This window comes from Sturnus vulgaris, chromosome 21 (assembly GCF_052056855.1).
Source record: "Sturnus vulgaris isolate bStuVul1 chromosome 21, bStuVul1.hap1, whole genome shotgun sequence".
Classification (NCBI taxonomy): Eukaryota; Metazoa; Chordata; class Aves; order Passeriformes; family Sturnidae; genus Sturnus; species Sturnus vulgaris.
This window is the reverse complement of record NC_142263.1, coordinates 3,593,016-3,608,794: the sequence shown is the minus strand read 5'-3', so window position 1 is coordinate 3,608,794 and position 15,779 is coordinate 3,593,016. Positions and strand designations below refer to the sequence as shown.

General features: G+C 41.9%; 1 protein-coding gene across 2 annotated transcripts in view; it reads right to left on the bottom strand.

Moving 5' to 3' along the window:
* Positions 1 to 1,029: 1,029 nt before the first annotated feature.
* Positions 1,030 to 15,779, bottom strand: part of NCOR1 (nuclear receptor corepressor 1) — a 42,202-nt gene continuing 27,452 nt past the window's right edge. For both annotated transcript variants that reach the window (XM_088177027.1, XM_088177028.1), the window contains 19 exons: positions 15,588 to 15,728; positions 14,222 to 14,305; positions 13,464 to 13,720; positions 12,996 to 13,356; positions 12,267 to 12,491; positions 11,285 to 11,494; positions 10,469 to 10,618; positions 9,781 to 9,954; positions 9,289 to 9,454; positions 8,569 to 9,065; positions 8,000 to 8,128; positions 7,731 to 7,888; positions 7,344 to 7,567; positions 6,792 to 6,929; positions 5,604 to 5,746; positions 5,007 to 5,060; positions 4,522 to 4,743; positions 4,058 to 4,240; positions 1,030 to 3,877 (listed from right to left, as the gene is read on the bottom strand). In XM_088177027.1, the coding sequence (XP_088033153.1) occupies positions 3,690 to 3,877; positions 4,058 to 4,240; positions 4,522 to 4,743; positions 5,007 to 5,060; positions 5,604 to 5,746; positions 6,792 to 6,929; positions 7,344 to 7,567; positions 7,731 to 7,888; positions 8,000 to 8,128; positions 8,569 to 9,065; positions 9,289 to 9,454; positions 9,781 to 9,954; positions 10,469 to 10,618; positions 11,285 to 11,494; positions 12,267 to 12,491; positions 12,996 to 13,356; positions 13,464 to 13,720; positions 14,222 to 14,305; positions 15,588 to 15,728 (3,704 nt within the window). In that variant the 3' untranslated portion in view covers positions 1,030 to 3,689. The remainder of the gene's footprint in view (positions 3,878 to 4,057; positions 4,241 to 4,521; positions 4,744 to 5,006; positions 5,061 to 5,603; positions 5,747 to 6,791; positions 6,930 to 7,343; positions 7,568 to 7,730; positions 7,889 to 7,999; positions 8,129 to 8,568; positions 9,066 to 9,288; positions 9,455 to 9,780; positions 9,955 to 10,468; positions 10,619 to 11,284; positions 11,495 to 12,266; positions 12,492 to 12,995; positions 13,357 to 13,463; positions 13,721 to 14,221; positions 14,306 to 15,587; positions 15,729 to 15,779) is intronic.

Here is a 15,779-nt window from a genome sequence, read left to right as displayed (position 1 = left end):
ATACTAATACTAATACTAATACCTGTGAGAGTCAAGGAGTAACAGTTTGCTACTCCTGCCTGCCCACAGAAGTGTTCAGGTTCAAAACTTGGCTGTCCTAGAGCAAGTCTTGAAAAGGAGCAGGCAGGAATTGTTTACATTTCACTCTTTACATGTTGCACAGCACAACAGGGGCTATACTTTTATCAGTGCAGCAGTTCAGCTGTGTTTGAACTCAGCAGAGCATTTCCCAGGCTGTACTTGCCCTGCCACACAGCTGTGGCTCCCTATCCTGGTCTGACAAGGTTGCCTGAAGATCAAGTGCATTTCTTCATTTAGCATCCAAAGGTAGAAATTGTCCTCTCAGAGGAGGGGCGAGACTGTTACCACACACAGCTGCTGTCAGAAATAAAACACTTGGCTCCAGTGGAGAGCACACCGAGTGCCAGAGTTGTTCTCCTCTCTTGGATAGGTCAGTGCTTGAATGCTGAGGTTTCCTGTTGAAAAAGATGCTGTGTACAAACCCAGCTTCATGTGAATCAAGTATGAACAGCTGCTTTAGACAACAGAATTTCTCAGTTCTGCCCTGTCAGGAAGCCTTGTGTTCAAGAAAGAGGAGAATAAAACCAGAAATTACCAAATCCATATTTAGTTAGGATAGTAGAATTAATTCTGTCACTATCCAAGCACAATTATAACCTCTCAGTTGGTACAACCCTCAGTGTAATGACACCATTATTAATTTACTTACAGTAGCAGCTTCATCTCTGAGCTAAGAGGAGGAGACACACAGGTTTTCTAGAGCAGAAGTTCATTGAAACTAGAAAACTTCAGTCACATACAGAGCTTTGTTCTCAGCAAGCTAGGAAGTAAAAATAGGGCTGTACTGACAGAAAGTCACATTAGAGCCAACCTTCCTGAAGTGCTGGGTTTGGGGTTTGAAGCAGCAGAGCTTGGAGGGCAGAAGTGTTACCTGGGAACCCTGCAGCACCCTGGGAGCAGGGACTTGCCTGATGCTGCAAAACAAAAGGGAGACACAGGAAAAGCAAGTGGAGAACTGATCCCCTTTATTGATTGGTCTGAATCCAGAAGTCACTGTCTAGTGAAGACATTGTGTGGAAATTATGATGCATGGGTTTTTCAAGTCTTAAATGATTTCATATCAGAATCACGAACCATATCAAGATGAAAGCATTGTGAAAGCGCTGATCAGAAATCAGGTAAAAATTTGTAGTAAACTACACTTTGTAAACATGACTTACAAACACCTTCCTGTTTGAAACAGGGCAGATGTAATTCCATACTTGAAGATTACTGGAATTGTGGTAAACCCTAACTTAGGCTCTGGAGAGGTTTTTACACTGGAGAAGTTAAAACTCTGATAACAAACAAAAAAAAAAAGCAGCAACATTTTATGTGCAAATGCCACTCAAACTGTATCTTAGGAGATTGTGACTATCCTACTTTGGATTTCTTGCTGCTGCTGCAGCAGTAACATGAAGCTTTGCAATGAACATGCTATACTTACTGTACAGGTAGCAAAGACATTTGTCTGTACATGCCTCTTTCACATTGTATTTGTTACACTAAGAAAGTGAGAACAAGTGAGTTTAAGAATGGACCTTAACTCTCCACTCCAAATTTAAATCTACAAAAAGGGCAGATGAACTCGTTTTCCAGTATATGTTGCTGTAGGAACCAAAAAAGAAAGTTAAAATAAGAGCACAGGTCTACAAACAGGATGAAAACGTCACTGCTTCAAGCCAGAAGAGTAAAGGAGGGGAGGATGAGAGAAATCTTTCTCAGAGAAAGACTGCAAGGAGATTTAAGACTGCCAACGGATATACTGTGATGCAGCGTTTAAAAAAAGTAGCAAAATAGTTCTGTATTTTCAACAGTGTCAGGTTTCCAAATGAGTTCCTTTGGAATTTTGTTTCCCACACTTGGGGGAAAAAGGCTTTCCTTAAAGGACTGAAAATAAATTTGCTATTGATAAATAGTTCTGTGCTTCTTCCTGTTTGTAAGTGGACCATCACAGTCCATGGGATGCAGAGCTCACACGACTCAAGGTTACACACTGCATTACACCTTCCATACAACGCAACACAAACACCGCGGCAAAATCCAAAATATTTTCACTGGAAAATAACTCCCAGGCAAAGACCCTGTTGATCAATGAGATGCAAAAGCAGTTTGGAATCTGACAGACCACGCCACCCCCCAGCTCAGTGCTATCTGTGAATCAGTCCTTCTACCCCGGAAGATTGGAATTCACTTCCTGAGGTCAGTGCAGCATAAAATGAAGATGCTTTTGGAGATGGATGTCAGGACACCCTGTGACATCACTGCCCAGATGGATGTGTACATGAGCTACAAGCATACCAGAGCAAGCATTGATAGATGAATGATTAAGGAGACTCTCCTAGTACCATATACAATTTAAAAATAAAAATCACCCTAACAAGTATTGCACACTTCAGGAGTTAAGCCAAGCATTTGTAAGGACTTCCACCAAAAGCTTGCTTAGAGGGACAGGGACTGGGACGCAGACTTCAAAATAATTATTACATAAAGATTTTAAAATCAGATTGGAGGAAGGTAAAAATCACAGTACCTATTTCAAACTGGTTGTAACAGAAGCCAAGTAGTTGACTCGTGTGTTGCTCAATTATTCTATAAAAGCACTTTGTTTTATTTAAACTTGGGATGTGGAGGTTTTTCTTCTTAAAGGATTTATCAACCCACCCAGAGCCTCTGTTCAGAAAAGCCATTTGCTGTGGTTAAATATGACAGTAAAATTTAGTTGCCTGTTTTGACTGCATACAATGCAGAAACAGAGAACACTAAGAATAGGCTTTTAGGGCACAGTTAAAATTCCCAGTGTGCATAACAGTGAGGTATGCCTCCAGAAGCTGTTCTTTTTTTGTTTCTTTAACCTTTTAAAAATGAACCATAACATACCCATGCAATAATATTTCTGCAGTGTTGCTAAATAAAACCAACTGCACCAAAAATTTACAATGTGGCAGAATTTCAAATTCCAAAGAAATATATCATCTTATTCCAGCAAACTGGAGTTATGTTAATGTACAGAATTCACTAAGGGGTCAGTCTTAAAAATCAACATTTTCACAAGAGCTTGAACACCACTGAGAAAGTGTGTCTAGGGAAAAAAAAAAATTATATAAAAGCACAATGCCTGCAGGAAGTGGCACGGCATTAAGTGGGCAATGATGGTTGGGAGGCTGGGGTTCTGGTTAGGCTAGGCTGAGAGGGAGGCTAGGGTTATGAAGAGTATTCTACACTGGAGAAAATGCTTAAAAAAAATTACAAAATGACCCCCAAAGTTTAGGCAATGATTTGAACATAAGTACACCAGATACTATAGCAAGGGAAAAAACACTGCAAAAAGTACTCTCTATTTACAGAAGAATGATTTAAAAGACATTATGGTTTTCTTTACAAATAGATGTAGAGCAGGAATAGTCCACATTTTTAAAAACTCTTTACATATTTATCTTTAGTAAGTCAGCCTTCTTGACCACAATGCTCCAACACACAGCCTGTGCAGAAGGCATTTCATGGACTCTCCAGCAATTCTTCATTGTGTGGCCCTTGCTCTCTTGGAAAGTCTCTGTGGGCACAAGTCAAAAATAGATTTCTTTTTTTGACCCGCAAATTAAAAAAAAAAAAATAATAATCTGCATAGTTCAGTCATCACTGTCAGACAGAGTCTCATATTGTGCTGAAAGCAGTGGTGCAGGCTCTCGCTCCCAGATCCTGTTCTGTGGGTGAGTGGTTGCTTGGCTCATGGATGGGGGGGCACAGGTGATGGAGGTCGGGGGGGTGCTGCTCAGCATCCTCATGGTCAGAGGGTTGTAAGGAAACTGGGTGGAACCTGCATCAAAAGGCAAAAACACGAGCTGTTCTGAGAGATCTGTGTTGGTTTGGGTTGTGACAATTTGCAGAAAATCCATTGCAGAGAACCCCCACATGCTGGGGACTTCTGGCCAATATCTGGCGTTCCAGTACAACATCTGAGCTCTGCAAACACCTCTGAAAGAAGCCCATTCCTCACCTGTTGATGAAGGCCTGTCTTCCCAGGCCCACACTGGAGTCTGTCTGTGGTAGTCCCCTTCTGAATGTACAGATGAGACAGAAGAAGGTCTTTCAGTTCCCAAGTATCCCTGCCCAGGAATCGGAGACTTTGACTTCCTACTGTTTGACTTGCCAATGAGCTTCTGCTTGCTGACTGCCCCACCTGGCAACAGAAAGAACAGATTTCACCAACCACATTTTAGCCTCTGTGTGGTTTTTTTGCTAGAAATTATCAGGTAGCACTGAGAAGCTTCAGGTATCCAATACACCCCGTTCTCCTTTTCCTGTTCCATGAGTGCTCTTGGAAAAGCCAGGACGATAAATGCAAACACCACCTCTGCCAATTACAGAGGAAAGACAGTGATTTTCAGTGATACCAGGTTATTCAAACCCTTGTTTTATTTAACTTCTTTGAGGCCCTGGGACGTTTGGGAGTTGCAGTACCTGAATTTGGAGATGGATTGGCTTCTTCCCTACGTGGCTCGTTACTCGCCGGTACCGCGGCGCCAGAGCTGCCCGGAGCCACCGCAAGAGGCTGGGACATGACGACCCCGTGCTCCTCACTCTTGTCATCAAAGTTTCCCATCAGTGCTTTCCTAATAATGTCTTCCAGACCCAGATTACTGGCAGGATCTGCAAAGGAGTGACCCCTAGAACTGACTGCACCTGGGAGAGAAGAGAAAACACAGGGAAAGGTGGGAAGCGAGGCAAAAAGTGTATCTCGGAGAAATTAAACAGGGGTGTGGGGAAACATTTAGTCATTTTGCTTTTCCTTATGGTGCAGGAAACAAGTTTTCATGTATGATATTAGCTTTTACATTTGCAACATTTTCCTCTTTTACTGGACTCCCTAAAGAGTATAAATTTAAGATACTAAAGACATTATGCTTTTCTGGAACATATGTTGTTTCTTTTATTGAAGAACTTACCTGAGGTAGTGACTGCTGGCAAATTGAATATTTCAGTCCCTGGCTGAGCAGTTGCTGCAATTAAAACACAACATTTCACTGAATTTTTCAGTAGTGATGATCACTAAGTGATCAGCAGTAGCCCTACTGCACAAGAAAAAAGCAAAAATATAGTTCTAGTATCCATATTCCACCATGTCAATGTTCATTACTGGAACTATATTAAAATGCTGTTTAAAGGACATAATCATAAGGGCCAAGAAAACACAAACCATTTAGTTTCAATAGACCTTTCCAAATAGGAAAATGTGTAGTATTGATATAAAGCAAATTACAGACACAGTTAATTAGAATAATATCAGGTTTTAGTAACTCTCTCATTAATTATGTGGTTTTCATCTCTTAAATTAAGTGTTAAAATGATGTGACAGTCCTACATACAACAGCATAAAAAAATCTAACCTTCTAGTTCTATGGTAATAAATTATTATATGAGTGTTATATCCACTGATTTATATTAATTAGCATTATTTGATCATATTTAGATCAGGACATCTGCAAGTGGAAGTCACAAAGCTTAAGCTGGAAAAATTGAGTGAAAAGGCAAGTCCTGCATACCCATGTCAGAGTCACCTCCACCAGATGAGTTCAGCTTTCGAAATATCTCCTGTTTCTTGGATTTTACCATTGGTGAAGTGTTCTCAAGTTTGGTGAAAAACGAAGGCAGGTAACTGATACTGCCTGGAGAGCGAGAGTCAGTCCTGCCAAGAGCAACACGTGTCAAAGAGACAGAACTTGGAAATGCACATTTCCATCTTCCCAAAAGCAGTCAGGCAGAAACCACTAACAGTCATATGAACACTGGGGGGCTCAATAATAACTGAGTTTGCTTAAGCAGCAGCAATCTGACAAATAAGCTTGAATTAGAAAAAACAACTTGTACGTAAATTAAAAAATAATCTAAAAATGAAGGTAAAAAAATAATCTCGGTTTTCTAGCCCAAGATCCTTACATTTCTAAAAAGTGCAATCTCCCCTGCCATGTTCCTGAAAATCCCTTTGCATCTATCTAACATCCATCATGGACTGTAACAGCTCTGCAGCAACTGCAGAGTGGAAAACCCCAAGAAAATCAGAATCAGTTGCACCAGCATGAGCCTTAAATAAGTACTGTGGGTGCTCTTCCTTCCTCAGCAGGGCAAATACAGGAGCATCCACTGCAATGTGCATCTCCCACATGTTTGCAGACACCCCATGGAGGTCCTGTGCAATTTTATGGTGCAGATCTGACAGATTGGGACAGGGCTGTCTGATCCATGGACACCCCACCTTCACTCCTCCTGGAAGCTCCTTAGCCCAGTGGTATTTCAAGTGATAAACTGCTCCAGCACCATGAGTGCTGGAAGCCTGGGTTCCTCCCATCTCTACCAGGACAGTATCCAGGAATCCAACCAGGCAGGAGAAGACTGAATGATTTTAATAAAAACTGTGACCTTTCTTAAAACTCACTTCAGTTTTACAGAACTGGCAACCACGAGGAGTTTCACTCTAACATTCCCTCAGATGTGACATAGAACACTCTGCTTGCACCAAGAAACTTTAGACAGAGCACCAATATGTGACCTTTCCCTCAGCCTTCCCAAAGCACCTCCCAAATAGCAAGTTTTGGATGTTAGTGCAGAAGGATTGACAGTGATTAACAACTTGCCTGTGGCACCAGAGGAAGATCACTTGAACTGCTCTTTAATAAAAACACTGCAGCACAAAGATTCAGAATTATGTTTTTAAAAGTCAGTTTTACACTTACCTCTGTTCAGTAGGCTCAGTTCTTTGGGAAAGCAAAAGAACATTTTCCTGTTTCTCATGTACAACCGGGACCTGAGGTGGTGAGATTGGCTCGTAGGGCTCTGAGGGGACGTGACTCCTCTCTGGAGATTTTCCAGGCCTACATCCATGATTCAGAGACAGATAATTACTCTCAATGCATGCACAGCAGTAGTTAACTCATTTAATTTTCCAGTTCCTATGTAACTGCTTATGTGTAGTTATATGTTACATGCTTTAGTAAGCTTGATCTTATGACTATGCATTGTCCAATACAACTCTGGTAAGTTTTAAGTTATTAAATGCTTTCAGCCCTCTAAAGACTAGAAATTAAGAGAAGTAGCAAAGGGAAACTGTCACAAGTTATGTTATGGAGCCAAGTAATTGGCAAAACAGTAGGAGACAAACTGTGCCTAAAAATAAAACCAAAAAGCACTTTCACTTCCAATCTACACCAAGATCACTGCACAACTTTGTATCAATATCATATCTGGGCACCAATTAAATTTGCAGTTAGACTGAATCCATGCAGTACCTTCCCCTGGCCTTGTCAGAGAGGTTCTCAGGGGACACTCTGGCCCCTGGCCGCTGGTGGTGCACGGGCTGTGGCTGCGCCTCGGGGCTGTAGCGGTTCGAGGTCTTGGCCCGGCCAGAAACAGGAGTTGGAGCAGGGGTGGAATTCTGGAATGTAGTGGTGGGAGGCTGCAAAGAGGCCTGAGAAACTGCTTGGTTTCTAGCAAAGTCTTGTGTGATAATTTGCTGGATGTCACCAAAAGAAATAGAAAAGAGATCTTGGTTAGACATTGGCCACAGTGTAGGTATTCGTGAACTAGACGAGCCTGATGGCAACAAACGAGGTTATAAATTCAGATACAATATTTTGTAATGCTCTCAAAATAAAAGCCATAACTATAAAACCTACACAGATGTGATCAGCAAGGGTGATGAGCCGATGGGTCCTGGGCACGTGTGCCATCCCCTCTGCCTGGGAAGAGGGAGGTGGAGGTTGCTGGGGTGAGGGGGGCTCCTGCTGTGTCCTGTAGCGGTGAATGGGGCCCTCGTACGGCCTGCTGGGGTCAGCTGGTTGAAAAAGAAAAAGTCACTCTGATAAGCTTCAAGGTTTGAAACTTCTGTGCTTACAAATCTAAAGAAGGTGATTGTGAGAGTATTTCCACATGCAGATGAACTTACTCTCTGCCTGGCTTGGTTTGGGTGTCTCCTGTTGATAGGGCTGTAGCTTTTCTTGAGCAGGTACAGGTGAATTTGCAGGGCTGATCACCTCAATGGCATCTCCAGGAGCTTCATACCGGTGTGAGGACACTGAATATCAAGCAAAGGTTGTGGAACACGATGTAAATATGGCAGAAAATTTTTGTTGCCTACACTTAGCAACACCAGTGCTCCCAGTAAAATGGCACCAGTGAATGAAAGTCAAAACACTGTTGCCTTCTCATGATAACCATGGTGATACAACTACTTCCATGAAACAGTGTTCCAACATAAACCAAGTAATTTTCAGTTTCCTGACTTCTGATAAGGTTACTCTTATGATCCTGTATTCATGCTGTAGCATGGAATCTGAATAAAGCAAACAACTCTGATTTTGCAAGAGTCTATATGCAAAAACTGTATTTGTCAATCAAGTGTTTCTGCTTTGCAGAGCTGAATATTTTATCATTAAACATCTGAATCATTTCATATCATTTCCCTAAAAGGCTAAGACAGACAGCAAAGAAGTAGAGAGTTACTAAGATACGTACAACTACTGGAAGAATCTGAACTTTGAGAGCCCCTATCTCGAGCATCCTTGTCTGAAGCAATCTGGCGAGTGATGATCACATCTATGAAGTTAGCAGCAGTAATTGTGGTCTTTCCTCGAGTTCTCAGCTCTTCCTCGTACCTGGATTTAGGAGGAGGTCCTTTCTCTTTACCAGCCTCTGAATAGACTACTGATGAAGTCTGCCCCTGGGACTTGCCACCAGAGTAATTTGCAGATGTATAAGGGCACTGCACAGGCCTCTTTTCTACCTCCAGGGTCTTCTGCTCCATCTGCTGCTGGTCAGTCACCACAGCTGACCGGCGTCCCATGTTCTCTTCTATCCTGGTTCCTTCGTGCTTGTTCTCCTTTGCTTTGGCAACTTCCATCTGAGGAGCAGAGGCTGCAGCATCCACCAGTGCTGCCAGGGCATCAGCAGCAGTGTTGTAACGGGAAGCTGGCAAACCTTGAGTGATAGAGGGAGCTCCAGGGGTGAGCTGCCTGTGGGCAAACATTGAATAGCCTCAATTACATCACACGGAAAGAACTAGAGCCACGAACACAATAAAGCAAAGACTTTCTGACACTTATTTCTACCTAAAATGCACTGATGAAAATGCTCTCATAAATCCAAGAGCAATCATATAGTGCAATATCCTTAACCCTTTTAATAAGCTCCAATATTAGAACAAATATCTGTGCCATATTAACTTCTAAAACATACATGATACGTAGCTGAGCAGCAGGATCCAAAGGTGTGATTACACTTGTTCCATTGGTTCCTTGGAAAATACTTGGCCTTTGCTGTAGAATGTTTTCCTGGCTTCTGACAGAAGGGGATGGGGACCGGACATATCCGTGACTGCCGGGTCTGCCAGGCTGCTCTGCACCTGCAGGACACAGAGTGGAGGGGAACAAACAAAAATAAATGGTTACTCTTAGAGCAGTGTAGCACTGTGAATCAATGCTGGCTCCACCACATCCCTTCCCAGTTGTCTCCATCCCTCTGGATGTGAGCACCTCTTTAGGTGCTACGTTGCTTTGAGAGAAAACTCAAGAAGTTGCAGAAGCTGCAATTATGACCAGAACTTCTCGGCAACAGGAAGCTGCCCGAAGTAAAAGCAAACTGTAAATGGTATTTGCTAACAGTGACTGCATAAAATGAGCAGTTACAGTGCACAAGGCAAGTGATCCAAGTGTATCCATGTGCCCTCACCTGGTCGGAGATAGAGTTCAGCAGGGACTGAGGTGATTCTCTCCCTCTCACGTTCTCGTTCTCTTTCCCGCTCTCGTTCACGCTCCCTCTCCCTTTCCCGTTCCTTCTCCCTTTCCCTTTCCCGTTCCCTTTCAGCATTTGCTGCTGCAGAAGCTGCCAGATGTGTGGGGTGTCCTGGAAGGTCCACAAGGCAAAATGAAAGAGTAAAAAAAAGTACTTAAGTAATGCATGATAATGTAAACACTTGTCTATATATTTTGCCATGCACCTACAGCAAAATATCCCAAATGCATTTTAATTCCACTGAAGACTTGGTTAGGAAGAAAAAAGGTTAACATACAGTGACAGTGGAAGGCTCAAAAGCCTTTTACTAAAGTGGTTGCTATACAGAAACTACACAGCTTATAGACACCAATTCCATCCTTCAACACATGGGGTTATAATTATAATCACATTACTACCAATAAAGACCTGACAGAATGAGGCAAATTCAGAATTTGACAGCACTTCTACTATAACTACACAGGATATCATCAAAACCCCTTTGCTATCTAAGTGAGAGGTGCATGCAAAAAGCATCTCCTGAGAAAACATCAAAACATGGCATTAATGAAAGCTGAATAAAGATGGTCAATTATCTCAGCATGTCAGACAATTAGAGGCATCACCCAGCCATGAGAGCTCTCACCTGGTGACAGAGAAGCAGGGTTGTAAGGCCTGGGAGGGAAGGTGAGCTGGGTGCCAGGGATGTATGTGATTCTCTCCATGGGTGGGGTGCTCGTTCCTCCAGGATGAGGCACTAAGATAGTGGGGGCCATATTGTTCAGGTCAATAATTCCTGTCAAGAGATGACACACGTGAGAATGGCCACTCCAGGACATTCTCTACACAGCAATGAATGTTTGGTGGAGAAAATATAAGAAATACAAAATACAAGGCAAGTGTAGAGGTATATTCCAGCAGGTTATATACTCTTAGATCTGGCAATCAGCAATTTAGGAACATACCTGGAAAGAATTTGCATTTGGAGCACTCCCTTTAATTGCCCTTTGGAGAAATGCACTTCACCTCTACTCAATAATCCCATCTTTTAGCAATTTTGGGTATTACCCAAAAAATAAAACAATCACATTGTTATCACAAACATTACATTTCTGGCTGTTGCTTTTATATTCTTTTTGAAGAAGTTATCATTTTGATATAATTCTCTTTTCTGAAGTTTGATGGTGAGCTAAATACGGTTCTGATCATCAGTTTAAATGAGCAGAAAACAATCTGGCTCTTGAGCACTGGTAACTCTCAGCGACTTCTCCTTAAAAATATTCATTATAGAAGTAGTTTTCCTTTCCACAAAAGGCAGTTTACAAATGAGTTGTCAGACATCCACCATCACTACAGGAATGAACACATTTATACACATGGTGTTGTATGAGTGCATCCAAACCAGAGCTGGCACAGCCAAAACTCACTTTTAAGAGGATTACAGAAAGAGAGCCAGGCCCACCTCGTGCTCCTGCATAAGGGAGTGCTAAAGTTTGTTCCCTGGGGGACAATCCCCGGGTGACATCGGGCCGGAGGTTCACTTGCATCTGCTGGGAGGTGATGTAGTCGTTGAGGATGGTCTGGCGCGTGTTCTCCATGGCGTACAGCTGGTACTGGCTGGGGTACCCCGGCGTGGGGGACAGCTGCCTTTGGAACAGGTAAGCAGCAGCAGCTGGGGGGGGAAAGGAGGGAAAAGGGGGCATTTAGGAAACATTAAATAAAACTTTCAGGTGTTTGTAAAGCTTCAGTGAGAGGTGGTATCAAGTCTCTCTAGCAAACGAGTGAGAATAGCATTTTAATACTCATGTTTGATTGACTTTCTGCACTGCATGCACACTGAAAGTGCTGAACAATCCAGATTGGAGAGATGGCTTTAATAAAAATATAAATCCTGAAATTCTGAAAATGTAAAAGGCTGAAATACCTAAAGAAGGTAGAAAATACCTCACAGAAGTAAACTGAGGGATAGGTTAAAAGGAAGTCACTGTATTTAATATCACCAGGGAAAACCTGATAATCCCTCAGTGAGAATAATCACAGCCCTGAACAGAGGACTTATATAGAATATATAAGTCTACATATAATTATATAGAATTACATTTTAATTCTCTAGCCTCTTCCACATCCTTCTTTGCATAGCTTTCCTGAAAGCTTTTAATACATTCCATGAATACTTATCTAAAAATACTGTGAACTTTTTAACAAAACAGAAGCAAGTTGGAAGCCCTGAGGGTAAGTTACAGCATTATACAAATATTACTTTACTAAGTTTCTTGGTTAGATATTAAATCACCACTAAACTGAAATCAAATCACAACAATAAATACTTATAATCTTATCAATTATATCTGGCCATTGATAACTGCCTTATAAAGGTATCCTTTCTGTGCATCAAAGCTCACAGTATTTCTAAAACCAAAATAAGCCAACACAAATGTATTTACCAGGATCCAGAGCCCTGTGAAATGGCATAGCAGGATCTAAATGGGGAGGGAGGTGACCCCTGTAGACTTCAGGAGTTGCTCCTCTGTGATGAGGGTCAAAAGGACTGTGAGCCACTACAGGATCAACCCCTGGCACTGGAGACTTTGCTGGCACACTCTCCCTCTGTGTTGGAGTGAGTGTGTTCTTCCTTTCATGATTTGCTGGCTTCCCAGAAGATACTCCAGCTAAAAGCAATGAAAAATCCAAATTAATAAAATGCCTCTTTCTCTATTGAAAATTTAACTGTAGAAATAACTGGTTCCCAGGGAACATTTTCAATGACTGCAATACAACAAAGCACAGAAAACATTTTATATCACAAAACACTTCTGCTGAAGGAACTGTACTTTAAAACTAAGATTATTTACACTTCACTAAATCATCTTCCTCATCCAGACACTTTTAAATCAGGAATAGCTTCTGCCCTTAAAACATTATCCTTGTAGGTACCACTTAAATTGTGATCCATAATCAAATGCAAATTGAGACTGAATTGCCTTCCCACTTCCCTCTCCTATTATGGCAGATTTTCATTTTCTTATTTCAATTAACAGCTTACAGCCTTCTAAAATTCATTCTAGCCAACTTCCAAATTGAGACAAGCCACTAGAATAAAATAAAGAAGAATGGAGTACATAAAAATTAAAATAATAAAACTTTTTGTCTTACTGTGGACAGAAATGACATACCCTCACTAACTCTATTCATCATAGGTGAACTCCTGGACATTGGACTCTGATAATTCACAGGTGTCCTCCGAGCATTTGTATCATCATAAATCCCAGGGCTCAGCTGTGATTTGGGAGTTTCATGAAGAGTTGACCTGAGAACAGAGGGACCAGAGCTGACTACTGACGTGTGACGGGAGCGCACGGCCTCCCCGGTCTTCACATCTTCGTATTTTCCTCGCTCCACCACCTTCACGTTTTCTGGCACCATTTCCAGCTGAGGCATTCCTCGGGGCAGCTTGCTTGGTCCAGTGATTAAAGATTTTACATTGTGTTTGATGGCAGACTGGCCAGAGTTGCTTTCATATTTTATGGGTGTGCCCTGAAGAGGAGGAAAAGTTCAGATTAAGGTCATGCTGTGGAAAAAAACTCCCACAAGCCTGAGCTGATTGCCTCCTGTGTGAGTGTAAGGGGTGCTCTCTGGATTACCTGAGATATGGAGCCTTCTATGATTGGCCTGGTCGTCTGCACCATTTCAGGAGTCTTGCGACTCTCTTGGCTTAGGAGGTCCTGCCTTGGGATCTCATGGATGGAGCGACCCATCTCCTTTATGGTGGTGACCCCATCGTAGGGTTTGCCCTTGCTGATGGCTCCTTCAAACGTCCTGATGGGAGGGGACTCTCTCTTGATCTGTTTGGGGTACTTCAAACCTTCTTCAAAACTTTCAGCTGTTGCTCTTGGTGTGCCTTTTGTAGAAAGAAAGGGTCACATGACTGATATTAATAGCTGCTAAGTCATAAGCTGAATAACTAACTACATATAACAGTGAAAAACTTTGGTTTGCTGCAGTCTGTGGTAAAATACTCAAGATCTAAAAAACCCATCACAAAAATAATATTGAATAATATATTACGGAAAACTTCCCATGGTTATTTCAGATGCTGAAAGAAAAGAAATAAATTAATCTGCAGAGTTGCTAGTGTTCCTTAAAAGAAAGTGCTAACTACCAAGTATTCATATTTAAAAAGTCTATTTTCCAATAAGAAATAGAATCTATATTTACAGATTAGCTTTGAAGACAGCATATCAAAACGCTGCTGATTTATGCTCTGAAAGCGTTTCATAAAATAAGCTCCACCTTTATCACAGCTCCCACAGTTAATAGGAGCTTTAAGGTTCAGAAATCCAGATTTTTGAGATTAATTAATGCTCCCTTTTCAACCTTTTCAAAACCTGCAATAGCTCACCTTGCATTATAGAGCCAGACAAGACTGTTCTCTCCTTTAGTTCAGCGTGTGGGCTGCCCCGAGGCAGCGCTCGGCAGATTAAACCTAAAATTAAAATGAAGGTAATTTAGAGAATTAAACAAGTGTTATAAAAATCCAACCTCCAAACCAACAAACCCCCTTCTTCTTACACATGAGAGATGGTATCTGTACCCTGGCAGTGCCAGAGGGCCAAGGCTCAGTATGCCAGGCATTGCAGCAACACGTTATAAACACCTCCTGCCCTAAAAAAATCATCTTTCTGTTCAAGTATTTGTGCTGTTGCATAGTTGCAAGTTTTAACATAGTTAGAAAACAGGAGGTGTTTTTTATAATTAAGCTTAACCTTTGTTTCAAAAGCAGTCACTGCTTTTCTCACACTCCACTTTCCTTGCCTAGAAAGAAAGGTGTGCATGGTGGGAAGTGGAACAAAAAAAAAAAAATCCAAAATATGCCTCAGCATTCTCCCAGTTATCAAAGTTCATACTGAATCATTGGGGAAGAGATGAATTTACTGTGCTTACAGTAAGACCCTAAACCAAGTGCTCAAAACACTTTTTTCACAGTTTGAAGACAGAAAATGTGTCACTGAGGAGACAAAGCATAAAAGTACCAGAGCAGCTCCTCAGATGCCAAAAGAGCCCAAAGAGCCAAATGCATCAACAACTTAGAGGCAGCACTGAATTTCTGTGTGCAGTCTACAAACCTCACACCCACACTGCTCCATTTGATGAACATATCCACAAAATAGCCTCTAAGGGCTACCCAAAGATGGGACAAAATGCTTTTAAGGAGTAAGGCTCCATGGTTGAGGCAGGAAACATTTTCTTGCATTTGTATTTTTACAAAACAATCTGAGAATTATATAATGACCTTCCTTGGCCTCTGCAGGCTTTGTTTGATTACAGTTTATTAAAACACCACAGCACTAGGGATGCCCTGAAGCAGGATCCTGCAGTTCAAAGAGGTTTCTTGCAGGAATGCAAAAGGTCAGGGCAGTGTGATACCAGTATTTAACTAAAGGGTGTGGCAGAGGCTGTGCTGGTGTGACCCAGTGTTTGAGCTCGACAGGATCACTGGGACTGTGGAGGGCCAGGGACATCTGTCAGATGTGCTGAGAGCAGGAAGTGCCACCTGCAGTAGCAGCAGCTGTGGTAAAACAGAAAAGAAAACTGGGATCTACTCCAGTCCTGTTTCCAGCACACTCTAACTGCAGTGTTATTGCATGGATTTGGTCATCAGTGTGATTTAAATCTAACTTCTCTGTTAGTCTGCACCCTAAGATAACTCTAAATGCTCTTACATCATTGGATAAAACATAAAACATCTTGGAAATAGCTGTTTTTACCTTCCAGTGGTGCAGACCCTGGAGACTCCCTCAGTGACATCCCCTGCTTTATATTTCCTTCCATTGTATCATAGGTTCTCTTCAAACCAATTTCATGAGCAGTTCTTGGACTCCTTGTTCCTTCACGGACATTTTTAATAGCTGGCAAAATGTACAAGAGTGTGGTCAGGAAATGTGGACAACAAAAAGGGA